We start from the raw sequence: 26,584 nt of genomic DNA on the forward strand, positions 1-26,584 counted from the left end.
GTTTAAACAATCAAATGGAAAAAAATAAAAATAAATAAAACAGTAATGTGTTTCTTTGCTCATTAGGCTTGCTTCATATATTATTAGGATGATTCTTCTCTGTCCCCTACAATGACTACAGAATCAGAATTAGCTTTATTCAACAGGCAAAAACTGGTTTTTCTACCATTTAAAATACAATAATGTATTCATAACTATCAAATATATGATATAAATGGTAAAATGCTGAATATATATTGTAAAATACAGTATATAATGAAAACAGTGGTGTTACCGTTTGACAAAAATCTGTTATTTTTAAATAAAAATCACACTGATGACATCATTTGACTTTCTCCTCTCTATTTTCTAAAGATCCGTGAAAAAACGCCCTCGTTAAGTCCACTTTTTCTTTTCAGTTATCAGAAATGTTCTTATTTAACTCACGATTTCATATGAAGCTTTTAGTGGAAGTCACTGGTATGACTGATTTATTGTAAAAACAAAAACTATAGCACAAATGGATTAAACTAGTAATTATGTGTATGTATTCATAGTCAAAAAGGTAATCTAATAATGTGGTCTAAGTTTAAATGTTAGAAAAATAAATACATTTTAAGACAGTTTGCCATACCAAAAGTGGACGTTTCTGCAAATGCTTCAACAATTGCACTCTTATACAATAAAAACTAACGTATAATCAAATTTGAAATAGACTGACATACACTGAACAAAATTATAAACGCAACACTTTTGTTTCTGCCCCCATTTTTCATGAGCTGAAGACTTTTTCTATGTACACAAAAGGCCTGTTTCTCTCAAATATTGTTCACAAATCTGTCTAGATCTGTGTTAGTGAGCCGAGATAATCCTTCCACCTCACAGGTGTGGCATGACAAGATGCTGATTAGACAGCAGGATTATTGCACAGGTGTGCCTTAGGCTGTCCACAATAAAAGCCCACTCTATCACTCACTGTATTTACTCACATTAACAATGCTCCACTGTCGTCTCTGAAAGACCGTTATAACCGTTAACTCAACTTAGCCAGTTTAAGAGGAAGCTCAATTCAAACAAACAAATAAGTTTAAAACAATATAAAACACATACACACACTAGGGGTTGCATAGACTGGTCCTATAGAGGGCGCAACAGGATAAGAAATCTTTGAAGGACTTCAACATTAACGCTCCGTTTCCAAACAGTTAAAATGACAAATACACTCCGAAAGCTCCACAAGAGACGTGTGATTATATTACTGGATGCTCGACATTGAACGTTTTAAACAGTTTATTGAACAGAAAGTTAATCGCTGTTCTAATCTAATGCTGCTGCGCTGTAACGCACACACATAGACTACAGACAGTAGCTGCTACACACATCACGCGTGCACAGAATCATTCAGCGCAGAAGTGTACTGTCAACACTGTTCTGTGATTCCTCAATAAAATAGCTTAAAATGAGAAGTCGTTCAACCCCTAATACACACATTACATCTTTGTAATTCACATGACGTGACCTCACATTTCAACCTTTCTAATTCATAAACGTTCACGAATTCAGCGCTCGACTCTCTTTATAAAGTACAAAACCAACTATTATACACGTACAACCCATCAGAACAATGTTGTATAAACAAAATAAGGGTGAATTTCATCACCGAGAGGCTGCTCGTGACGGAAGCGCATCGCAAACATTCACTCTTTTAGTGCGCGCAAATACGAATCCGTCACATAAAATAATGTTTCCTGGAGTAAATTCAATAATAATACTTATAAGATCATATGAAATGAATAACCGTTTCTTTTTGCAACAAAGTGACCTTTTCAAAGAATAGAAATATGTATAAAATAGGAATTTCTAAAAAAAAATTATTCTTTCCTCCTTCAGCAGCATATTTATGTAATTATCATCTTAATTCAGTATAATTTGTAACTTGTATTGGATAAAAAAGTACAATAAAACACAATAAAAGAAGAGTTTTTGTAGCAGATATTTTTCACTAGGTGTCATTACTAACTGTTCAGCATTTGAGATTATTTTAAATCACTTCTTTTTAATGATTGATTTTAAAAAGAAAAGTATATTATTAGTATAATTACTATTACTGATATATTCAAATAATCTAAATTATAATGGTTTTTAATGAGGGTCACACATTTCTTTACACTTTTGAGATCACAAAATTAATTATGGCTAATAAATTGTCTTACATTCAGTCTCTGTAACTTAAAACTCTCCAAAAGATGAAGAAGCGCTGCTCTCAAACGTCCTGATGGGCGAAAGTAAGCGCAGTTTATTACTCAAACACATCATTTAGCTCATAAAATGTTCCTTAAATTATATTTTTAACGACTATCTGATCCATCAATCACCATCCGCGCTGCAAACAAACCCACGTGCTCCGCCGGGATTCGCGCGCTTTCACGGCACCGGAAGGCGGGAAAGAGCCGTGCGCGCGGACGGCCATAAGCGTCATCAGGGGCGGGTTTTGTTGCGCGCGGCACGTGACCGTCAGGGCGGGATTTCACTGGGCCCCGCGCTGGAGCACACGAGCCTCAGGGCGGGAAACGCAGGAATACAAAAGCCGTAACAGCGAATCTATAGTTAGATTAACATCCCTGCATCTTGTTTCAAACACATCTTTCGTTAAAAATAATAATAAACACATATATCCTAAACAGGCACAAAATGGCAGAAAAATAAATAAATAAATCCGACAAAGAACTGAATACAATTAATTTAAATTAGTGAAAATAAATTAATAGAAAACAACCACGTCACTGTTTCTAAATATATTTAAATAAATAAATGTTAAATATTGGTTTGAGCAGTAAATGTGTGCATTTACCTTTACATACGTTCAATAAAAATAAATAAATAAATAAATAAATAAATGTTAAATAGATGCAGAAAGGGGGCGGAGCTAAGTCTCAGTCGCGCACATGCGTGTTTTAACGTGATTTCTGCACATCATCAGCGCGACGGAGACCCGTTTAACACTCCACCGACACATTTTAAAGAAGAAGTAACGTCTTTTTAACCAGACGTTTTTGTGATCGCGTTTCTCCCGGTGTTTCTGCGCGCTGTTATTGTGTGTTGAGAGAGTGTGGAGCGTGTTTGTCCGCTCTGCGCTGCTGTACTCCAGCGGGTGTGTGTGTGTGTGTATGTGTGTGTTGATGTGATATTATGGCGGTCAATCTGGATAAAGACGCGTTTTACCGCCGCATCAAGCGACTCTACGGGAACTGGAAGGTACGGGAAGCTCCCAGACGCTCACAAACGCGTCCAGATCCCCTCACGGATCAGATTCACACACAGTTACTGCGGAGAGATGTGTTAATGCGCCTCTCAGGCCTCGGCTCCGTGTGGTGACTCTTATATAAACCCGCGCGGCCGCCAAGCTCGTCTCCGCCGCTCGGTCCGGTCACTGGTCTCTCTCGGTAACGGAATCGCGGGGGGTTGCGCGCGGGTTCGTGTCGTTTTCACGCGGTTAGCGCGCCGGCTAATGTGTTAGCCTGTTAGCGTGTAACGTGCTTCACGACATTTCCGCTCGGCGGTAACGCGCGCTGGTAACGCAGGTGTCAAAATAAATCCGCGGACTTTGCGTTTCCTTCACGTTTCGGTAAATGTTTATCAGGTAAACGCTTTAATCGGGCGCAGAGGTTCAGTCTGAGCTAGCTTTAGCTGTGAGCTAGCACATGCTGCTCTCAGTATTATTATTATTATTATTAATAGTCGTTTTATTACTGCAAAGATTTATGGCCTTAAAAAATAAAGTTTTGTAGATATTTATTTTTATATATTATGTTTTGTATAATTTAAATTATATTTTAATCACGTCATGTAATTTTATAAATGTTTTATAATTGTATATTTTTCGATACTTCATATCTATATAATAAAATATATATTTTTTATATATTATATTACATTATTTTATAAAATAACTTAATATTACTGCCTTATCGTTGGTTATAAGTGATTATTTTAGTTGTAAATAATCAATATAAAATTACACCGTTATTAAATGATTATATAATATAAATTTATGTATTCATATAATATTTCATATTATTGTTTTATAATTTATATTATATATTATGTAATTTTTTTATTATTAGTTATATATCAGATAATATATATTATACAGTTATTTTCAGAGTTTTCATCATGTAGGAAACATTGCTTGTATAGTGATGTGACGAGCTCCTCGTAACTATAATTCTGCTCCGTAACCCTGTTTTTCATCACAGAAAGGTGAGGATGAGTTCGGGAAGGTGGACGCCATCGTGGTTTCTGTCGGAGTCGACGAGGAGATCGTCTACGCCAAATCCACAGCCCTTCAGGTGCAGCAAAACCCCGCTTATGACTCATTAATAACACCAGAGCAGTCCTTCAGCGTTGGTTTATGTCCGCAGACGTGGCTGTTCGGGTACGAGCTCACCGACACCATCATGGTGTTTTGCGAGACCAAGATCCTCTTCCTGGCCAGTAAGAAGAAGGTGGAGTTCCTGAAGCAGGTCGCCGTCACGAAGGGCAACGAGAACGCCAACGGGGTTCCTCCGATCACGCTGCTCGTCCGAGAGAAGGTACCGCACGCTTCACACTCGTAACGCTTTAAAGCAGCGGCGGCTTTAAAATCTGATTGTGTGACAGAACGAGAGCAACAAGGTGAACTTCGAGAAGATGGTGGAAGCCATCCGCGGAAGTAGAGACGGCAAGACGGTCGGCGTGTTCATGAAGGACAAGTTCCCCGGAGAGTACATGAAGAGCTGGAGCGACATGATCACGGCCGAGGGCCTGCAGAGGGTCGGTGTCACTCGCAGACCTTACTGATCCATGACTCCTGATGATGTGAGCTGAGTGTGTGAGTGTGTGTGTGTGGCGGTGTTTCAGGTGGACGTCAGCACGGCGGTGGCGTATACGATGGCGGTGAAGGAGGACGGAGAGCTGGCGCTCATGAAGAAGGCGGCTGCCGTCACCAGCGACGTCTTCACCAAGTTCTTCAAGGAGCGTGTGATGGAGATCGTGGACGCCGACGAGGTTGGTTCACGCACGGCTCGCGTCATGTTCTCAGAGACATGAAGGACAGAAGAACAGTTAGGGCTTTGTCTTTGAAGAGCCGGAGGAGTTTAGAATTGTTTCTGAGAGTCTCTTTTATTTAATCTAAAATACAGTAAAAAATATGAGATGATATTCTAATGTAAAGCAGCTGTATTCTGTGTGAATATCTGTTAAAGTGTTATTTATTTCTGTGATGTGCAGCTGTATTTTCAGCATCATTACTCCAGTCTTCAGTGTCACATGATCTTCAGAAATCATTCTAATATGATGATTTACTGCTCAAGAAACATTTCTGATTATTATCAATGTTGAAAACAGTTGTGCTGCACAATATTTTTGTGGAAACTGTGATGCGTTTCATTTTTCAGGATTCACAGATGAACAGAAAGTTCAGAGGAACAGCTTTTATTTCAAATAGAAATCTTTTCTAACATTAAAAATTTCTTTAAAGTCCCTTCTGATCAATTTAATGCGTCACTGATAAATAAAAGCATCAGTTTCTTTATAAAACAAACAAGGAAAATGAGTCTTAATTATTTTAGGAAGTCTTGTGATTAAACTTCAAAAGGCGATAATTTAAAAAATGTAAATACTATTGTAGTTTTTAATGTTTTGAAATCTTAATTTAAGGTTTAGTCATTTTTTTTTTCACTATTTATTGTTTTAATATAACTTTTATTTATTTTTGACTCAGTTTTTGGTTATTTTAGTAAGTTTTTTTTTATAGTTTATTTCGAGTTTACAATGGTTAGCGTTTCACGTTCAGGCTCGTGGTTTCAGAGCAGCGCACGATCATTCATTAATCTTAATATATTGCTACATAATCCAGTTCCAGAGGTATTTGAATAAAAGGTGTCTTGAGTATATTAAACTTGCAGCTCCCCTGTCTTGCGGTTGGATGTGTGACACAGTTTTTGTTATTTGGTGTTGCAGTGGAGATCAGAGCTGATGTTTTCTGGTCCTCTGTCCGTCTGTGTCTGTTCCTCAGAAAGTCAAGCACAGCCGTCTGGCCGAGTCGGTGGAGAAGGCCATCGAGGACCGGAAGTTTCTGGGCGGCGTGGACCCGTCGACGGTGGAGATGTGCTACCCTCCCATCATTCAGAGCGGCGGCAGCTACAGCCTGAAGTTCAGCGTGGTCAGGTGAGAGCGGCAGGGCCACAGCGGAGACATCCTCTCAGTAGATGCTCAGACGCTAAACGTGTGACGTTTCTCTCCAGCGATAAGAACCACATGCACTTCGGCGCCATTACCTGCGCCATGGGCATCCGCTACAAGTCCTACTGCTCCAACCTGGTGCGCACGCTCATGGTGGACCCGCCGCAGGAGATGCAGGACAACTACAACTTCCTGCTGCAGGTGGAGGAGGAGCTTCTGAAGGAGATGAAGCACGGTGAGCAGTGTGTGTGTGTGTGTGTCTGTGTCTGTCTGAGTGTGTGTGTGAGTGTTTCTGTGTGTCTGTCTGAGTGTGTGTGTCTGTGTGTCTTTTTTTTGTTTGTTGTGTGTGTGTGTTGTGTGTGTGTGTGTTCTGTCTGTCTGTCTGTCTGAGAGTGTGTGCGTGTGTCTCTGTCTGAGTGTGTGCGTGTGTCTGTCTGAGTGTGTGTGTCTGTCTGAGTGTGCGTGTGTGTCTGTCTGAGTGTGTGTGTGTGTGTGTGTGTGTGTGTGTCTGTCTGAGTGTGTGTGTGTGTGTGTGTCTGAGTGTGTGTGTGTGTGTGGTGTGTGGGTGTGTTTGTCGTTTGTCTGTCTGAGTGTGTGTGTTTGTCTGTCTGAGTGTGTGTGTGTGTCTGTCTGTCTGAGTGTGTGTGTGTGTGTGTGAGTGTGTCTGTGTGTGTATGTGTGTGTGTGTGTGTCTGTGTGTCTGAGTGTGTGAGTGTGTGTGTCTGAGTGTGTGAGTGTGTCTGTCTTGTGTCTGTGTGTGTGTGTGTGTGTGTCTGTCTGTCTGAGTGTGTGTGTGTGTGTCTGTCTGTCTGAGTGTGTGTGTGTGTGTTTGTGTGTGTCTGTCTGAGTGTGTGTGTGTGTGTCTGTCTGTCTGAGTGTGTGTCTGTGTGTGTTTGTTTCTGTGTGTCTGTCTGAGAGTGTGTGTGTTGAGGATCAGTGTTTTATCATCTGTGTGTGTGTGTGTTGTGCAGGAGTGAAGCTGTGTGACGCCTATAACACCGTCCTGGAGTTCGTGGTGGTAAGCAAACTGACAAAAAACCTCGGGTTTGTGTCTGAAACGCTTCGCACTCAGATAATCGATGTGACGTGTGTAAAATGAGCCGCGTGTGACATACACGTGTGTGTGTGTGTGTTGCAGGTTCGCTATGGGCATTGAGTTCAGAGAAGGATCGCTCGTACTGAACGCCAAAAATCAGTTCAAACTCAAGAGAGGTGAGTGTGTGAATATAAACCAGGGTACGTTATACACTATTTGGCTTTACTGCATTAAAATATTAACACACATATTTTGCTCTGTATTTAAATTGCAACCTGTATCTGATTCAGTGGCAGCCTTTGCTCGGTTGATAACCGTATCGTGTAGTGTTCGTAACAGCTGCTGTGTTTGTGTAGGGATGGTGTTCAGCATCAGTCTGGGATTCGCTGACATGATCAACAAAGAGGGGAAGAAAGACGAGCAGAAAAAGTACGCCCTGTTCATCGGAGACACCATACAGATCAATGAGGTGCGTGACGGCTGGAAGCGGCCCGCTGTGAGTGCATCTCTCTGAAACACTTTTCAGTAATCCTGTGCTTGTGTTGGTGATCGCAGGAGGATCAAGCCACCGTCCTCACACCCGTCAAGAAGAAGATCAAAAACGTTGGCATTTTCCTGAAGGTAACGTCAGTCCGTCTCATGCCTGTTCATTTCACCCGCACCAAATCACACTCAGATTAAATGGATATTTAACACAAAATCCACTGGATTGAATGTGTTTCGATACAGATATTAATTTAATGCAAATTTTGGGATATTGCATAAAAAAAATCATGTGCTCAATAAAAGCAGATCCTTTTTATATATATATATATATATATATATATTAAAATCATGTGCTTTTTATATATATAATAAAAAAAACTAAATCAGAAAAAAACTAAAACAGAAAATATATTTGATAAACTAAAACAGAAAAAAAACATCAGTGTGTGTGTGTATATATATATATATATATATACTGGTTTAAAAACGGAACTAATTAATTGTTACTTAAATGTTAAATTAAGTAAAATATAAAAAACTCATTCTATTTCAGCTAGATGACAATTCTTTTTTTATTTAGTTTAAATAAAATAACTAACACCTTAAAAACTTTAATAAAAACTATATAGTTAGTTTAAAAAGTAATACAAATTGATAAATTATGTTGATTTGAAATAAAGGACAAGTTAACTGAAAATATAAGAAACATTGTATTTCAGCTAGATGGTAATTTTCCTTTAGTTTAACTAAAATAACAAACCCGGAATAAACATTAATAAAAAAAAAAATATAAAAAAAAAATAAAAACTATAGCTCTAGTTTAAAAAAAAAAAAAAAGAAAAAAAAAAATATTTATAATATATATAATATAATATATAAAATATATAGATAATATTCTAATTTATATAGTATTCTAAATTAGAATAGAATAACAAATACATTAAAAAATGTTAAAATCAAATGAAAATAAGAATTCATAATATTAAAAAAAATAAGATTTGCGTTCAGTGATGTTATTGTAGTATTATTATGCAGAAAAAAAAAAAGATTTGCAGGCTTCCAGAAGTTTGATAATTTGCACCGGTTTCCCAGGAAGTGACCCTTTTGTTCTCTTGACCAAATGCAATGTAAACGGTAATTTATTGCTATTATTTTACACAATATTCCGATTTTTCACAACTTTAGATGAAAAAAGATGGAGGAAGCTTGCCTGCTAAACTGTTTTTCTGTGTGTTTCTAGAACGACGATGAAGAGGACGAGGAGGAAGAGGACGATAATGCCGAGGAGCTGCTGGGGAAAGGAGCTCGCAGCGCCGCCCTGCTGGCAGACAGAACCAGGGTACCTGCATCCTTCCTGTTCATTAATCACCATAATTCACCCGTTTCATTCGTGCCTTCTCATGCGCTCTCATCCGATTGGTCAGAATGAGATGACGGCTGAGGAGAAGAGGCGGGCCCATCAGAAAGAACTGGCCAATCAGGTGAACGAGGAGGCCAAGCGGCGTCTGACGGAGCAGAAGGGAGGGCAGCAGATACAGAAGTACGAGGACCAGTGCGTTCAGCCTCACTCAGCTCAAGCAAACATGTGTGTGTGTGTGTGTCACTCAGACAGACACACACACACACACACACACACACACACACACTCAGACAGACACACACACACACACACTCAGACAGACACACACACACACTCAGACACACACACACACTCAGACAGACACACACACAAACTCAGACACACACACACTCAGACAGACACACCCACACACACTCTCAGACACACACACACTCAGACACACACACACTCAGACACACACACACTCTCAGACAGACACACACACTCAGACAGACACACAGAAACACTCACACACACACTCAGACAGACACAGACACACACACTCAGACAGACACACACACACACAAGCTCAAGCTCGCGCTAGTTTGACGTAAACCCTCTTCTGTTTCCTCCTCAGAGCCAGAAAGTCGAACGTGTCGTATAAGAACGTGTCCCAGATGCCCCGCGAGAAGGACATCAGAGACATGAAGATCTTCATCGATAAGAAGTACGAGACGGTGGTCATGCCTGTGTTCGGCATCGCCACGCCGTTTCACATCGCCACCATCAAGGTAAGGCGTCACACATCTCTCACGCCGAGCGCGGCTCCACACCTCGCTCTGAGACTCTGACCTGTGCTTGCAGAACATCAGTATGTCTGTGGAAGGAGATTACACGTATCTGAGGATAAACTTCTTCGTGCCGGGCAGCTCGCTGGGACGCCACGACGGAAACATCTTCCCAAACCCCGAGGCCACGTTTGTCAAAGAGATGTAAGACTTCAGATCCATCACTGGGCTTCACAAACCAGCTTTGTGCAGCAGTGTGGCTTTTATGTGCAATTTACCTGACTTTCTTTGATTAGTGTGTCATAAATATACTGCAGAAACATGCCAACGAGCACCTGCTGTCCAATAGGCCACTCCAGACTAAGACTAGTATTCCTGAAGTATTTTTAATGTTCATTTTGGAATATTGCATTATCTTAAAATGTACATTAATTGAGCAAGTTTTTTTTTTTTTTAAAGTAGATGCTTTTTTTTAATTCAATATTTATTTGGCTATTATAGTGCTAAAACAAAATAAATTTATACATTAGCAGCGTGCCAAGTGAAATTTTCGTTTAGTTTAACGAAAATAACAAAAACAAATATATATTTATATAAAAATATTAAATTTTTAAAATATTTGTAAAAAATATAATGTAAAAAAAAAATCAATTTTTTTGTTCTTTTTGAAAACAGATAAAAAAATTAAAAATATAGACGTATTAAAAATTTTTAGATTTCTTATATTTTTTATAAATACTGATATGTATTATTAATTTAATAATTGTATTTTTTTTTATATTTTCACACACAAAAAAACATTGTTAAAGCTGACAAACAATTTAAATGATTTTTGCAACTCAAGTTTTTCAGTGTTGACTATTAAACAATTTTAGTTAATTAAATGTTAACTAAATAGCATTTATTTTCAGTTATTTTAACAAGTTGTAGAAAAAATTGTTACAAAAAAGTAAAATAAGAAAAGTTATTAAAATCTGCCATATGTGCAATTTAAATCATTTTTAAGACTCAGTTTTTGAGTGTTGATTATTAAATAATTGTAATTAATGAAATGATTATAAAATAACTTTGTTTTCTTTTTTTTTCTTTTTTTTAATAAGTGCATCCTGGATTTTCAGTGTCAGCCAGAATTTTCATTTAGGTGCATCACTAATTTAAAATGTAAAAAAAAATATATAGTTTAGCTTTGTGCTAAATTATAAACACAAACAATAATTTCTAAGCAAAGGCATTAGAATTCATTTTTGTGAATCCTAGTTTCATTGGTGTTAGAAAGGGCAAGAAAAACTGCAGGTGGGCTGAATAAAATTGCAGCTTATGACACCCATTTGTCACAGAAAAGATGAAAGAAAGCAGAACGACACAAAATACTGAAGTACAGAGACAGAAGCCAGTTCCAGATTCTCCCTTTCCTTTTCACTGTCGCTTAGTTTGTGATTTACTTGCAATGCAGTCGAGAAGAGATTAGATCCTCTCCATAAAGAAATGTTGCATTGCACTGCATTGCATGCAAATGGTTTTGGTCTGAACAGCCTTTGATTCGAATCAATTTGCATCAGATTTGTGACACATTTCTGTTTATTCCATTATCAGTTCAGCTTGTGTTTCTCCCTAAATGACTGTTCTGTCACTTTCAGACCTGTAAGCTGAACAGTGCTTTTTTTTAAAGCAAGCCTAAAGCCTTTTTGCACGCTAACTCTGTTCTTTTCAGTACGTACCGCGCGTCGAACCTCAAGTCGCCCGGCGATCACTCCGTTCCCTCCACCAACCTGCAGAACGCCTTCCGCATCATCAAGGAGGTGCAGAAGCGCTACAAGACCCGCGAGGCGGAGGAGAAGGAGAAGGAGGGCATCGTTAAACAGGACTCGCTCGTCATCAACCTCAACCGCAGCAACCCCAAACTCAAAGACCTTTACATCCGGCCCAACATCGCACAGAAGAGGATGCAGGGCTCGCTGGAGGCGCACACCAACGGTGAGAGAGCATCGCCGCTTCATCAGCCCATTAATGAGCGACAACCATCAGTTGATGCTCATGTGAAGCAGGCTAATGCAACTTAATTGCAAGGCCACTGTGGTCCATTATACGATTTACTGTGATTGTAAAAATGTTTGACAAGCCGATGTCAAAAAGAGCTGTGCTTTAAGTGATGCAGCGTAAATAACAAAACTGCAGCAGCAACTAGTCAAATACATTTAGCAGCTTCTACGGTTAAAGATAAAACTCTTTTGCTATTGCAATGTTTTAAAAATGCAATTTTTAAATTAAATCTAAAAATATCTCTATTTAATGCATTATTTAATTGTATTGTACTTGCTATACTTTATACTTCAGTGCAGTAAAAGTACAAAAAATTGTTAGTCATTTTATAATAAATATAAAATCACAAACTGACTCTTGTGTGTCTCCAGGTTTCCGTTTCACTTCAGTACGCGGCGATAAAGTCGACATCCTTTACAACAACATCAAACATGCCATTTTCCAGCCCTGCGACGGAGAGATGATCATCGTGCTGCACTTCCATCTGAAGGTGTGCCACGAGCTGAAGACGCGTCTTTTGTTCCCCGCAGATCATCGACTGACTTTAACCAAGTTCTCTGTCTGTCGTAGAACGCCATCATGTTCGGTAAGAAGCGCCACACGGACGTGCAGTTCTACACGGAAGTGGGCGAGATCACCACAGACCTGGGCAAACACCAGCACATGCACGACCGCGACGACCTCTACGCCGAGCAGATGGAGCGAGAGATGCGACACAAACTCAAATCCGCCTTCAAGAACTTCATCGAGAAGGTGGAGTCGCTCACCAAGGAGGAGCTGGAGTTTGAGGTTCCCTTCAGAGATCTCGGGTGAGTGGATTGATTGCTTCACGATCATGCGTTGTGATCAGTTTCGACGTGTAACTGCATCAGACATGCTTGAATGTTCTCATACACTTCAATCAAAACAATGGCTCTCATTCATTCACTGTCCGTACAGGAATTTGTCAAAAATTTTCTAATCATGATTCATCAAAAATGTTTGTGCTAAAATTTATTCTAAATTTATGGAAAATATAGAAACAACTGAAACGCACCTAAAAATCTAATATTGTGCAATGCCGTATAAACATGAGTTTTTTTATACATAGGCACTGAAGGCAAATGCAACTTTTTCTTTTTTTAACAGTTTATAAGAGGAACGCAAAACTTGTGTGAAAACTATTTTCTCGGCCATGCAAAATTTTTGTGAGCAAACAATGTTTTCTGGTGAAATGCATAATTTCGCAAAGTTTCTCAGGGAAACAAGCTTTGCGATTTAAAGCAAAGTTAATCAAGAACACAAGCTTAGCAAATCAACAGAGTTTCTTAGAAAAACACAAACGTGTCGGCAAGCGAATGCAAAGTTTCTCGGGGAAACAGGTTTTGCGAGCAAACAAACGTTTTGTGAAGAGTTTTTTTTTTTTTTTTTTTTTTTTTTTTTTTTTGAAGTTCATCGGTTCACGTTTTGAGTTAACGCAATGTTTTTAGGTAAAATACAAAAGTTGTGCAAGGGAACACAAGTTTTGCGAGGAAATTCTACATTTCTCAGGGGAACGCAGAAGTTGAGTATACGCAAAGTGTGGGGAAACGTAAAATTGCGGCAAGATAACAAAGTTTCTCAGAAACACAGAACTTTTTAATCAAACAACTTTACAGAAGTGAACGCAAAGGTCATTATTGCAAGTATTACGTTATCACGTTTATTATAAATGCAAACGTTTAAGCGAACACAACTTTTCTTGGGGAAACGCAAAACTTTTGAACAAATTTTACAAAGTGAATGCAAATTTTTTCAAGGAGTCAGGTCTAGCGAACAAATGTCAAGTTTATCAGTAATACAGAAGTTTTGCAAACGAACAATGTTTCTTGGAGAAGCGCAAAAATATTTGACAGTGTGAATGTTTCGCAAGTGAAAGCAAAGTTTGAAAAAAAACAATTGAGTGAACATTTCGCAAGTGAACGCACAGTTTATGGAAGTGCAAATGTTTTGCAAGCGATCACAACGTTTCTTGGAGAAACGCAGAACTTTTGAGAACAAATTTCGCAAAGTGAATGCGAAGTTTTTATCAGGAATGCAGAAGTTTTGCAAGCGAATGCGAAGTTTATCGGGGAGAATGTTGAAAGGTTATTAAAAACAAAAAAAGATTTGCAAAAAAAAAAAATTACTCATACGGTGTTTTGTTTTATGCTAAATGCTAACCTTGGGAGTGTGGTTGCTGAGTTTACAGATTGATCATGTTGCGAATTAGCCAGAACGTTTTCGTCAAGCAGTTTTTCTGCACTATTATTAGCGAATGAGACCCAATAGCTTCTGGCCGAAGCTCTTCTGGTTTAAGCGCTCTGTAAGTAGTTTCGTCATCATGTGACGTCGTTGGTGTGTTTTTGCGTTTCAGGTTCCAGGGCGCCCCCTACAGGAGCACCTGCCTGCTGCAGCCCACGTCCAGCGCTCTGAGTAACGTCACGGAGTGGGTGAGTGTCTCGCCAACTTAATAAATAAATAAAAAATAAATGATACTGCGCCACAAACACCCGTCCTTACGACCCGCTTCTCGCGCAGCCTCCGTTCGTGGTGACGCTCGACGAGGTGGAGTTGGTTCATTTCGAGCGAGTCCAGTTTCACCTGAAGAACTTCGACGTGGTCATCGTTTATAAAGACTACAACAAGAAAGTGACGATGATCAACGCCGTGCCCGTCAACTCTCTGGACCCCATCAAAGAGTGGCTCAAGTAAGCTGCGTGCGGCCGCGCGCTCTCGTCTGAGACGCTTACAGTGAGAGTGAATGTGTTGTGTCTGTGTGTGCAGCTCCTGTGATATCAAATACACGGAGGGCGTCCAGTCTCTGAACTGGACCAAGATCATGAAGACCATTGTGGACGATCCCGAGGGCTTTTTCGAGCAGGGCGGCTGGTCCTTCCTCGATCCGGAGAGTGAGGTAAGCCTGTGCTGGGATACTAGTTTAGATTTAATTAATGTTGTACATTTGTTTTCAAACCTGTAGGGCTCAGTGTCATTTTAGTATCGCTAATGACTTGTAGTTTTTGTTCATATTTTGAATGTTTTTATTTTTAATTTAAGTTATAGTAGTTTATTTTTATTTGTAGTAGTTAATTTTTTTTTTTGTTGTATATTATTATTATTATTATTATTATTATTTTTTTTTTTTTTTAGTATATCAACTTTAAATGAGTGTTGAAACTAGCTAATATATTTTTATGTTTATATTTTTTTATATATATTTATATTTTTTTCTCTTTCATTTTAGAGTAGTTTTTTATTTTTGATTACTTTTTTTAATGTCTGTTTTTTTTTTCTAAATGAAAATGCTAAATGTTAGTTTGGCAACTAGCTGAAATAAATTAAGATAAAATAAGTGTTAATGTTTACTTTATTTCAATTTAAAGCAACAAAGGTTTTTTGTTATTTCAGAGTGTTTTATTTTGTTAGCAATAATAACACTGCTGACTAAGCATTTGGCAGTAGATGCATTTCGTGTTTCTTTATCTATTTATTCAATATTTTTTCATCATTTTATTTGAATGAAATGTATTTAGCTGTTTGAAAACAAAAATCTTGAATAATAACAATTATAAAGAAATTTATTTTAATTTTTTTTAAATGATTATCATTTAAACATTTATTATTATTATTTAATATTTAGATGCATGAAAATGTATTTTGCTTAAAGTAAAGATTAACTTTTTTTTATTTTATTTCAAGTTACAAAAGTATTATTTATTTATTTTTTTTAGCTGTAATAATTCTGGAAAGCAAGCATCTGAGAGCAGATTTCCATCGGTTTAATCTGTAGTTATTATATATTCCCCTGATCACAATAAATCGGATGTTTACATGGTGTTTCTGTGTCTCAGGGAAGCGGCGGGGAGGACGATTCAGAGTCTGAGATGGAGGACGAGACCTTTAACCCCTCGGCTGATGAGGAGGAGGAGGAAGAGGAGGACAGCGATGAAGATTACTCCTCAGAGACAGAGGACTCCGGTAAGCAGCCTCTTCGATCAGAGTTTAGTTTAGCTGAGTGTGCGTGAAGGTGTAGAGGGATGCTGATGTCTGATCACTGATCACAGATTACAGCGCGTCTCTGGGCAGCGAGGAGGAGAGCGGCAAAGACTGGGACGAACTGGAGGAGGAAGCCAGGAAAGGTGAGAGAGAGACAACTAATCTTAATCTGACCTGCTGCTGTTTCCCTCCAAAACAATGACACTTCCTGGAGGTTTTGGTGTTTGAAGGCCGGACACCACAGGTCAACAGGGTCCAAATTTAACTAGTAGATCACCATACCTCCTTTGATTAATCACAGTACATGTTTTGTGTTATAAATACATACATTTTTACGTGTTGCTGAAGGGGAGATACAAACTCATTTTGAGAGAAACAGCCTTTAAATACATGTACAACTGCATTAAAATAAAAACTTCAGTAATGCAATGATTGGTCTTTTATTTCCTCGTCAGCTGATCGCGAGAGTCAGTATGAGGATACAGAGGAGACCACAAACAGGAAGAGGAAAGGCCGTTCGTCGGCTCCGCCTCCCAGCAGCAAGAAGAAGAGGCGACATTAGATAACACACACACTCACACACACACTGCCAAATCAGTCTCCCACAGTCCTCTCTGACTGCCCCCCCCACACACACACGCACTGTGTTTGGTGTAAATAGCGTCGGCCAGCGCTGATGTGTGTAGAATAGTGGTTTTCATATCGGCGGATGGACGGAGCCCTCACTCGTCTGCATTTGCTTTGGATTTTCCTGTGTTGGGTTGAATGGCATCTCTCAGGTGTGTGTGTGTGTGTGTGTGTTTCTGAAGCAGTAGATGTGACGTGGTGTTGGTGTTTTATGAGCGTTACGTGACACTCATCACTCAACTCTTCCGGCTCGTCTCTCTCTCTCGCGCCGCTCCTGTTCGTTTATGAATAGACACGTGGCATTTGACGGCGATGCGTTTTACGTTAGTACTTAATGATTCACTTTGTGCTTTTTCTGTTTTTCTAATGTGAGGGGATATAAACACACACACACACACACACACATTGTAAACATACACTTTGTTCCATTTAGTTCTTTTTTGCTCATTCTGGATTGGTAGTCTTGTATTGTTCAATCAAAAATGCTTTTGTTTTTCTTTTTTAAAATAAAGGTTAAGTGAAATTTAAAACTTGTTTGATTCTTATTTCAGCTTTATTGTTTGGGTCGAGGGTTTGTAAGAAGCCATATGAAATGAAACATGCTCTTTACGTTTGCCTGGATGTGGCGGTAACATCTGCTGCTCTTCTGTAATGAGGAGACACACCTATTTTTAGTTCAGTATTAATTCATGTTCCAATTCTATTTGATACATTCTATTCTCCTCAGCATTCCAAACCTGAGGATTCTGTGTCAAGTATACTTGGTCTTTGTTAGTTTTTTGAATAAGATGTTATTTATTTATTTTTTTTATTTCATTTTAATTTGGTTTTATTTTTAGTATTTTTCTATGTCTATATACTTTTTAGTATTTAAATAGTAAATGAGAAATGGCAACTATTTTAAACGTTTAAGTCTATCTTATTTCAGTTAATGTTTAATTTATTTTCAGTAATATTTTTTTGTAATGGTGGTTTTTTGTATTTATTTACATATTAATTTATTTCTGAACACATAAAATGACATTGTTTTGGGTGGTTCAAAGGTTATTTTTTTTATTATTATTATTTTATTTGTACTTATAGACTAAGACAACCAAAGAACTGCAGAATAATCTGGAGAAAAGAAGGGGGCTGGCTGGTTTTTATACACATGTATGTTTGTTTACTTTCACAAAGGAAGAATTTTTTAAAGAATGTTGGTCACCAAAAGTTGACGGTAGCCATTGACTTCCATAAAATGGTAAAAAAAAATATATATATAATGTAAGTCAATGGCTACCGTCAACTGTTTAGAGACCAATATTCTTTAAAATATCCTCTTTTGTGCTCAACAGCTGAAAGAAGCTCATACGGGTTTGGAACAGCATGAGGGTGAGTAAAAGATGACAATGTTCATTTTTGGGTGAACTGTCCCTTTAAGTGAGTAAGAGGCCTGTTTACTTTGGTGCATGGGTTTGAACCTGACATGGAAGCTTCAGGAATGTCTGTTGATTGCTGTGCAGTCTGAGCCCAGTGATTTCTGTGCTTATATACTGTATGTTTGTGTACGTGACTGTAAGTGATATATGTTTCAGACGCAGCTTGTCTCACGCTCTCTCAACATTCAAATCCACATTCAAACCAGCTCTTTGCATGACTGCGTATAGTATAACCACAGCAATGGCGACTGAGGTCAATCACCTCCATCAGTTATGCTTAAAAATGAGTTAAATGATGAGTTAAAAAACAAACCGTTCAAGCAAAGTATAACTGACGTGTGGAGGATCTAATGAGCACGTGTTTGCATTTTAAGTATAAAAAAATGCAATGTCAAATGATGCGGGGGGGGGGTTTGTGTATTTTTTATTTTTTTTTATTTTTTATTTTTTTTTGGCTTTGCCTCTCTGGCGTTAGTTTTGTGGTTGACTAATGAACTGATTTAGATGATCAGGAGTTTATGCCTTATTTAATTGATTTGTTATATATGTATGTATAGTTTTATTTTTTACTTATAGCATTTGTTTTATTTGTTTTTATTCAAAATTGTTCTCTTTTTCTTGTTTTATCATTAATTTAATAATTGTTAACTAATGTGCTGACTGAGATGATGGGGAGTTTCTGTCCTCTCATATTTCAGCTGAAGGTGGCGTTTGTTCATCCAGGTCGAGATGTCAGAAGAACAGGCTGATTTATGAGCTGACAGGAGGTGTGGTTGTGAGGATGGGAAGATTGATAGAGCTGCCTCTTGTCTGTCTCGCACGCAATAAGGTTGTGTAAATTCAGAAGAGAAGCGGGCTGCGCACTGAACCCTGAGGCACACCGCTGGTAAGAAGTCATTATTTGGACTTCCAGAAAAGTTTTTGACTTTCTGATCTCTAAAGTATTCTTTGAAAGGTAATGTGCATTGACCTATAATCAGTCTTATTTAACTAGAGTCAGAAGGGTTGGGTTGGCAGTAATAGCAGTATGTTTGTTGGTTAATATGAAATAGCTGCCACAATTCTGACAAATCGCAGAATTTTAATCTTTTGCAAAGTATGTAAATGGCAGTGAGTCACAGTAATGTCATTTACCCACTCATTACTTTGTGAAAAAGTATTTTTTATTTTTTTTATTAACTACTTAAAGGAAGCGTTTTGATAAAGCATTGATGTTTTAGTACCTTGATTAGTTTGCAGGTTAAACCAGATTATTTTAAATAGCAGCTTATTTTTGTTTTCTTGTAGGTGGTTCATGATGAAGAGGTTTTTTCTCTTGTTGCTTCTGTCAGGTTAGTTCATTTTTAATACTTTTTAATCAGTGATGTATACAGGTGCCGGTCAACCATTGAATTTAAAGTTTCAGTTCATTTCAACCCAGTTCAAAATGCCAACAATGTAGCTGTATTTCATGCAAAATATAGACATTTAACTATTTACATTTCTTGTATATTTCTTGTAGCTCTGATGCACATGACGTTCTCACAGACTCGTATGTTTTACTTTATGCAAAAATCTATGAACTGGTCAGATGCGCAGGCGCACTGCCGACAGAATTACATTGATCTGGCCACCATGGATGACCAGACGGATCGGGATGAGATGATGAGAGTCATACGGCAGGTTTATAATGGAGACGTGTGGACCGGACTCAGTCGGACAGACGCGAAAGCTTCCTGGATCTGGTCCGATCTCAGCTTGTCCACATTCATGCCGTGGGCTCCTGATCAGCCAAACAACCTGAACAGCAGTCAGTACTGCGTGGTTATGACTAAGGGGGCGAATCTTAACGATCTGAACTGTAAAAGTAAATTTCCTTCTGTGTGCTACACTGGTGAGTATTTGCACACATTTCACTGCTTTATTGACCTAAAAGTGCAAAACTTTGATTAAACCGCTGTCTTGTTGAAATATAGAAGGATCAATGACACACCTTGACAGTCAGTACTAACATCAGATAGAAATATACAGTTCTATCATGTACATCATCAAAGATTTAATTTGATTTCTCTAAAATACAATAAAATACTGACTAGGAGTTTTTTGTTTTGTTTTTTTTGGGTGCAACAGTTTCCATGTTTAGGATGATTTCTGTTGTTCTGATCATTTTGTTAGTTTGTCTGGAAAATTAAGCTTGCCTTGTTTTCCTCTCTGCTGTTAATATTAAACCAGCCTTTTGTTCTTTATTCATTTTTTTTTTTTTTTTGCAGAAACAAAAAAGGAATGGTTTTTATATATATTTGTATATAGTTTTATTTTAGTGCTGTCAAACAATTAATCGCATCCAAAATAATTGTTTGTTTACATAACGTGTGTGTGTATATTTATCTATATATAAATACACACACATACACACACACAGATAAATATAATGTATACACACACATGCATGTATATAAAAAAAATATTTTTATATACATGCATGTGTGTGTATACATTATATTTATATTTATCTGTGTGTGTGTGTGTGTGTGTGTATTACATTTACATTTAGTCATTTAGCAGACGCTTTTATCCAAAGCGACTTACAAATGAGGACAATGGAAGCGATCAAAACCAACAAAAGAGCAATGATATAACAAGTGCTATAACAAGTCTCAGCTTAAATGCAGTACATGTAGCAAGGGCTTTTAAATAATATAATAAAAAGAAAACATAGAATAGAAAAAGAATAGAACAAGCTAGTGTTAGAGGTCTTTTATGTTGCTTTTGTTAATTGTACAGTCGTGGCCAAAAGTTTTGAGAATTACATAAATATTGGAAATTGGAAAAGTTGCTGCTTAAGTTTTTATAATAGCAATTTGCATATACTCCAGAATGTTATGAAGAGTGATCAGATGAATTGCATAGTCCTTCTTTGCCATGAAAATTAACTTAATCCCAAAAATACCTTTCCACTGCATTTCATTGCTGTCATTAAAGGACCTGCTGAGATCATTTCAGCAGGGGCGGATTTAGTGAATTGGGGGCCCCAGGCAAATATAGGAATGGGGCCCTATACATTTGCACACATTTACCTAGATCAACCCTCGGGGTCCTTTTTTGTCGTGATGCTTGCTGCTGCACAATGGTGCCACATTGTTGTGTAACAATGTTTCTACATTTTTTATGTACATGTTCTAATGGGATTCTTTAATTTACATTTATTCATTTAGCAGATACTTTTATTATTTCATGTTGTAGACCACGAAATAGCAATTGATTTACCGTTTTTTTTAGTTTTAACATAAAACAAAATAAATTATAAAATGATAAACCTCACAACTGAAACTTTATATTTCTGGGATGAGTCAGAAGTATAAATTATTATATTATTTATAACAGATTTATGTGAGTGAATATTCGCATTGGTCTGAACAAAAACTGCAGACTGGATTATTGAAAATGCACATTCATTCTCTGCCAGTAGGAGGTGCTTTTGGAGTCAGAAATATAGGGGGTTTCCCCGGTAACAGCTCTAAACAAAACAGCTCAGCTCATAAATGGTACTTTATCAGGTAAAATGAAAATGTGAGTTACCAGCGTAAGCCTACATTTTATTTTAGTCATTTTAACTTAGGGCTGTCAATCAATTAAAATATATAATCACAATTAATGGCATGATTGTCATGAGTTAACTTGTGAATAATCGCAACTTAATTGCACATTTTTATCTGTTCTAAATGTACCTTAAATGAATATTTTCCCCATGGTTTCACAGACAAGGCTTAAGCTAGTCCCAGACTAAAATGCATGTTTTGAGCTGTCTCAACTGAAAATATCTTGCTCTGACATATCTTAAAACTCATTGTTCTGTGTCAATATGCACACCTGTAACACTTTCTTTTAAGGCATTTTTGTAATGCAAAAATTAATTTATGCAATAAATGTTTATTATTAGTGAAACCAGTTAACAGAGCATGAAGAGTAGACATGTTTCATAGGTCATAGATGTTTTTCAAAGAACTTGTTCATGTCTATTAGACACATGAAAAAAAAAAAAACAGAAATACTAGCTTCCTATTACTTCTCTTTTCTTTGCACTGAGCACTTTACACAAACCTGTTTGCATTTTCGCATGACAGGGCAGCTCACTTCTGAACATGCAAAATGTACATTTATTATTTATTATTACATTTGTTTGCCTCTCTGTGCCACATACTGTATTTTTGATGCAGCTAAATTCTCAAAAAACTGTTTTCATTGATACATTTGACTGTTTGTTGTCAGACAACGGGATGAATATGAAATAGTGACTGAAACGCGACCCATTAAGACTAACCAGCTCTCCCTTCCGAGAAGTTAATCTGCACAAAAATATATAATCGTGCCGTCGTCTGATAAAAATCAAATAGGCTACAGAAAAGCTTGAAGACAATAGCTGTGCTGTGATTTCAGCTATACTTATATGTAAAATTAGAGAAGCAACATATCAGTGTTTTAACTGAAAGCGCAGCTCCTTTCAGCCGCGCGCTGAACGCAGAGAGAGAAGTGTTGTGCGCGCTGGAAAAAGAGGGGACCTCGCGCTCGTGCGGCAGTCAGCTTTAGATGCATAAAATTTTATTTTGCTACAAGCTGGATACACAAGAAGCACGTTCAACTCGGACGCGCAGACGATTGTCGTGCATAAACACCGTAAACAGCAACCGTTCGCGTGTCCGCGCTTAATGCGCATCTCCTATATGAAAAGCATTAGGGGGCCCTTGGCTTTTGGGGGCCCAAGGCAGTCGCCTACCTTTGCCTAATGGGTAAGTCCGCCCCTGCATTTCATAAATGATATGGTTAACTCGGGTGTTGGTGTTGACGGGCACAAGGCTGGAGATCATTATGTCAGGCTGATTGGGTTAGAATGGCAGACTTGACATGTTAAAAGGGGGGTGATGCTTGAAATCATTGTTCTTCCATTGTTAACCATGGTGACCTGCAAAGAAACGCGTGCAGCCATCATTGCGTTGCATAAAAAATGGCTTCACAGGCAAGGATATTGTGGCTACTAAGATTGCACCTAAATCAACAATTTATAGGTTCATCAAGAACTTCAAGGAAAGAGGTTCAATTCTTGTAAAGAAGGCTTCAGGGTGTCCAAGAAATTCCAGCAAGCGCCAGGATCGTCTCCTAAAGAGGATTCAGCTGCGGGATCGAAGTGCCACCAGTGCAGAGCTTGCTCAGGAATGGCAGCAGGCAGGTGTGAGCGCATATGCATGCACAGTGAGGCGAGGACTTTTGGAAGATGGCCTGATGTCAAGAAGGGCAGCAAAGAAGCCACTTCTCTCCAAAAAAAACATCAGGGACAGATTAATCTTCTGCAGAAAGTATAGTGAATGGACTGCTGAGGACTGGGGCAAAGTCATATTCTCCGATGAAGCCCCTTTCCGATTGTTTTGGGGCATCTGGAAAAAAGGCTTGTCCAGAGAAGAAGGTGAGCGCTACCATCAGTCCTGTGTCATGCCAACAGTAAAGCATCCTGACACCATTCACGTGTGTGGGGTTGCTTCTCATCCAAGGGAGTGGGCTCACTCATAATTCTGCCCAAAAACACAGCCATGAATAAAGAATGGTACCAAAACACCCTCCAACAGCAACTTCTTCCAACAACCCAACAACAGTTTGGTGAAGAACAATGCATTTTCCAGCACGATGGAGCACCGTGCCATAAGGCAAAAGTGATAACTAAGTGGCTCGGGGACCAGAATGTTGAAATTTTGGGTCCATGGCCTGGAAACTCCCCAGATCTTAATCCCATTGAGAACTTGTGGTCAATCCTCAAGAGGCGGGTGGACAAACAAAAAACCCACTAATTCTGACAAACTCCAAGAAGTTATTATGAAAGAATGGGTTGCTATCAGTCAGGATTTGGCCCAGAAGTTGATTGAGAGCATGCCCAGTCGAATTGCAGAGGTCCTGAAGAAGAAGGGCCAACACTGCAAATACTGACTCTTTGACTAAATGTCATGTAATTGTCGATAAAAGCCTTTGAAACGTATGAAGTGCTTGTAATTATATTTCAGTACATCACAGAAACAACTGAAACAAAGATCTAAAAGCAGTTTAGCGGCAAACTTTTTGAAAACTAATATTTATGTAATTCTCAAAACTTTTGGCCACGACTGTATAATAAATGAAAAGAAAACAGATAGAATACAAAAAGATTAGAAAGCTAGATAGATTTTTTTTTTTTTTTTTAAGAATAGAATTAGAATAGTGATTGCTAGAGTTAGAGGGTCAAATAAAGATGGAAGAGATGTGTTTTAAGCCGATTCCTGAAGATGGCTAAGGACTCAGCTGCTGGGATTGAGTTGGGCAGGTCATTCCACCAGGAGGGAACATTTAATTTAAAAGTCCTTAAAAGTGACTTTGTGCTTCTTTGGGATGAACAATCAAGTGACGTTCACTTGCAGAACACAAGCTTCTAGAGGCACATGAGTCTGAAGTAATGAATTTAGGTAAAGGGGTGCAGAGCCAGTGGTGGTTTTGTAAGCAAACATCAATGCCTTGAATTTTATGCGAGCAGCTATTGGTAGCCAGTGCAAACTGATAAACAGAGGTGTGACGTGTATTCTTTTCGGCTCATTAAAAATTAATCTTGCTGCTGCATTCTAGATTGTAAAGGTTTGATAGAACTGGGTGGAAGACCTGCCAAGAGAGCTTTGCAATAGTCTAGCCTGGACAGATTTATTTACATTAGAACTTTTTATTATTTTTATTTTATTTATTTGTTTGAGTGTCCCAAATTTGTTGAAATAAGTGAGAAATGTAATCAATGACAGTTATTTTTCTAAATTGCTTTCTAAAGTACTACTGCAAAATATTATATTCTATTATTCTGTAAAACTTTGATCACTGTGTTTTCGTGTCCCACAGAGAGAAGCAAACAGACAGTGAGACTGGAGGTCAAATCAAGTCAAAATTTGAACGATGGTGCGGTGAAGACGGAGATTCTGCTGCAGGTGAATTTATATAAGGACAGTATACTGAAAGCATATTGATATATTGTATTTTCGTTAAAATAAACTTCTGTCTGTATTCTTCAGATAGCGAAGATACTGAAGCAGAAGGGACTGACAGATTATGCAAAACTGTCATGGAAAATCCAGCCAGATGGAAATGTCTTCCAGAAGAGCTGGAAGAGTGATGCTACTCGGTCAACTTGAAAAATGGACAAAAGTAGTTTTATTGATCCACTGTGTAATAATAGTACAGTAAGAACTAAATCTTTGATTTGACACATAATTACCTATTTTAGCTGATTACGTTTTACATAACAAAGAGTAATCCTATTTTAAAATTAATTTGTAATTTGTAAAACAGCCAGTGATGCTGAATTTGCATTTGCATCGTTCTTGTCACTGAAAAATTACTCATGATTGACTTTCAGCTGCTGGTTTCCGTTGCACAATCACTCTCAGGTGAAGTACGGTAACAGGTTTCCTTACAGTTTATGCATTAAACTTACTTTAATGAGAACAATATTTATGCTGCATATATAATACTCAACAATGTTTTCGGCTGCATGCTTTGTAATTATTTGACGTTGCACATACAACTTGGCTTGTTTGTGAGTTTAATTAATATATAATTAAACATGCCTGAAATCTATTAAAAAGGTTATTTGTACACTGTAAATTAAAAATAGTTCATACAAATAAGAAATGTTAAAACTGTATTCGCTGTTAAAAGTAGTCACAACATTTTGAATTTTTTAGACTGAATCTAAATTTACAGTAATGCATTTATATTTCATGTCATTAACTGAAATTAATTTACCAAACTATAGATAGTCAAATGAATGTTTATCATAACTTTTCAAGCTGAGGTGAATGTGTGCAAAGCAACAATAAAAACAAGTGGCACTAAAATAATGTTTTATTTTAAACTTATAACTCATAACTGATAAGAATAGGCTAAAAAAAATAAACTTATTTTTAATGAAAAAACCCTCAAAATATTCAGGGAATGCTGATTTACTTTTTTTTTTTTTTACTGTAAATCGTAAGGTGACACTCATTTTCAGTTCCCAATGCTGTACATTTTGTGGTATTTTACTGCAAAATTACATGAAATGTCCTGTTAGATACAGTTGTTGTAACTTGCGTTGACTAGTTAAGGTAGCATTTTAGTCTTTTGCCATTAAGATTATTTGTGTACAAACATCTGATAGACATCTTTAAGATGTCAGTTGTACATACATTCTAAATCATAAAGGTCATCTTCTAAACATCTATTTGACATCTGATAGGAAGCGCCCTATAGACATATTGCAGGTGAGCAAACACTAAAAAATTCATCTTGCAAATGTCAAATAGATGTCTCTGTGATGTACTGTATATGTGCTATCAGATATGTATTTATTCTGACCCCATCTGGACACATTTAATGTGCAAATATAGTTGCATTGGCGGAGAATTTTTATTTTTTTATTTTAGATATATACAGGTGCTGTATAGAATATAATCAAAAAGTTGATTTATTTCACTAATTCCATTCAAAAAGTGAAACTTGTATATTATATTCATTTATTACACAGACTGATATATTTCAAATGTTTATTTCTATTCATTTTGATGATTATAACTGAGAACTAAGGAAAATCCCAAATTCAGTATCTCAGAAAATTAGAATATTACTTAAGGCCAAT

At 37.6% G+C, this 26,584-nt stretch overlaps 3 protein-coding genes across 4 annotated transcripts in view; all 3 read left to right on the forward strand.

Annotated features, from left to right (window-relative positions):
* The window catches only part of tox4b (TOX high mobility group box family member 4 b), a 12,699-nt gene extending 12,653 nt beyond the window's left edge, over nt 1-46 (forward strand). The window contains exon 9 of the mRNA XM_042759393.1: nt 1-46. This exon is cut by the window's left edge and continues 1,117 nt beyond it. The gene's annotated coding sequence lies outside the window, so the exon portion shown is untranslated.
* Nucleotides 47-2,911: 2,865 nt separating this feature from the next.
* Nucleotides 2,912-17,043, forward strand: supt16h (SPT16 homolog, facilitates chromatin remodeling subunit). The gene is made up of 24 exons (XM_042759362.1): nt 2,912-3,234; nt 4,236-4,328; nt 4,401-4,571; nt 4,639-4,791; nt 4,879-5,025; nt 6,035-6,186; nt 6,264-6,436; nt 7,173-7,245; nt 7,340-7,413; nt 7,594-7,706; nt 7,793-7,858; nt 8,964-9,062; nt 9,148-9,263; nt 9,700-9,853; nt 9,927-10,054; nt 11,562-11,824; nt 12,262-12,380; nt 12,461-12,699; nt 14,265-14,340; nt 14,429-14,598; nt 14,675-14,804; nt 15,742-15,868; nt 15,955-16,029; nt 16,342-17,043. Exons 1-24 carry the CDS (start codon nt 3,169-3,171, stop codon nt 16,446-16,448), a joined length of 3,084 nt encoding a protein of 1,027 aa, XP_042615296.1. The 5' UTR covers nt 2,912-3,168; the 3' UTR covers nt 16,449-17,043.
* A 1,384-nt stretch (nt 17,044-18,427) lies between these two features.
* LOC109095674 (C-type lectin galactose-binding isoform) lies at nt 18,428-25,612 on the forward strand. Of its 2 annotated transcripts, XM_042759390.1 has the most exons (4): nt 18,428-18,817; nt 19,219-19,804; nt 24,811-24,896; nt 24,981-25,612. In XM_042759390.1, the coding sequence occupies exons 2-4, from the start codon at nt 19,438-19,440 to the stop codon at nt 25,098-25,100; spliced, it is 573 nt and encodes a 190-aa protein (XP_042615324.1). In that variant the 5' UTR covers nt 18,428-18,817; nt 19,219-19,437; the 3' UTR covers nt 25,101-25,612. The 2 variants fall into 2 exon arrangements, with proteins under 2 accessions (XP_042615324.1, XP_018964901.2); XM_019109356.2 differs by having other exon boundaries at nt 18,428-19,804.
* Nucleotides 25,613-26,584: the final 972 nt, after the last annotated feature.

The sequence above is a fragment of the Cyprinus carpio genome, chromosome A7, assembly GCF_018340385.1.
Source record: "Cyprinus carpio isolate SPL01 chromosome A7, ASM1834038v1, whole genome shotgun sequence".
NCBI classification, from domain to species: Eukaryota; Metazoa; Chordata; class Actinopteri; order Cypriniformes; family Cyprinidae; genus Cyprinus; species Cyprinus carpio.

Bases quoted from the DNA above. Each gene is read 5' to 3' on its own strand.
- supt16h (XM_042759362.1), top strand. From the start codon at position 3,169: ATGGCGGTCAATCTGGATAAAGACGCGTTTTACCGCCGCATCAAGCGA. The intron at 14,341-14,428 runs GTGAGTGTCTCG...CTTCTCGCGCAG, and splicing joins TGAGTAACGTCACGGAGTGG to CCTCCGTTCGTGGTGACGCT. The intron at 14,805-15,741 runs GTAAGCCTGTGC...TCTGTGTCTCAG, and splicing joins TCCTCGATCCGGAGAGTGAG to GGAAGCGGCGGGGAGGACGA.
- LOC109095674 (XM_019109356.2), top strand. From the start codon at position 19,438: ATGCACATGACGTTCTCACAGACTCGTATGTTTTACTTTATGCAAAAA. The intron at 19,805-24,810 runs GTGAGTATTTGC...CGTGTCCCACAG, and splicing joins TCCTTCTGTGTGCTACACTG to AGAGAAGCAAACAGACAGTG. The intron at 24,897-24,980 runs GTGAATTTATAT...TGTATTCTTCAG, and splicing joins AGACGGAGATTCTGCTGCAG to ATAGCGAAGATACTGAAGCA.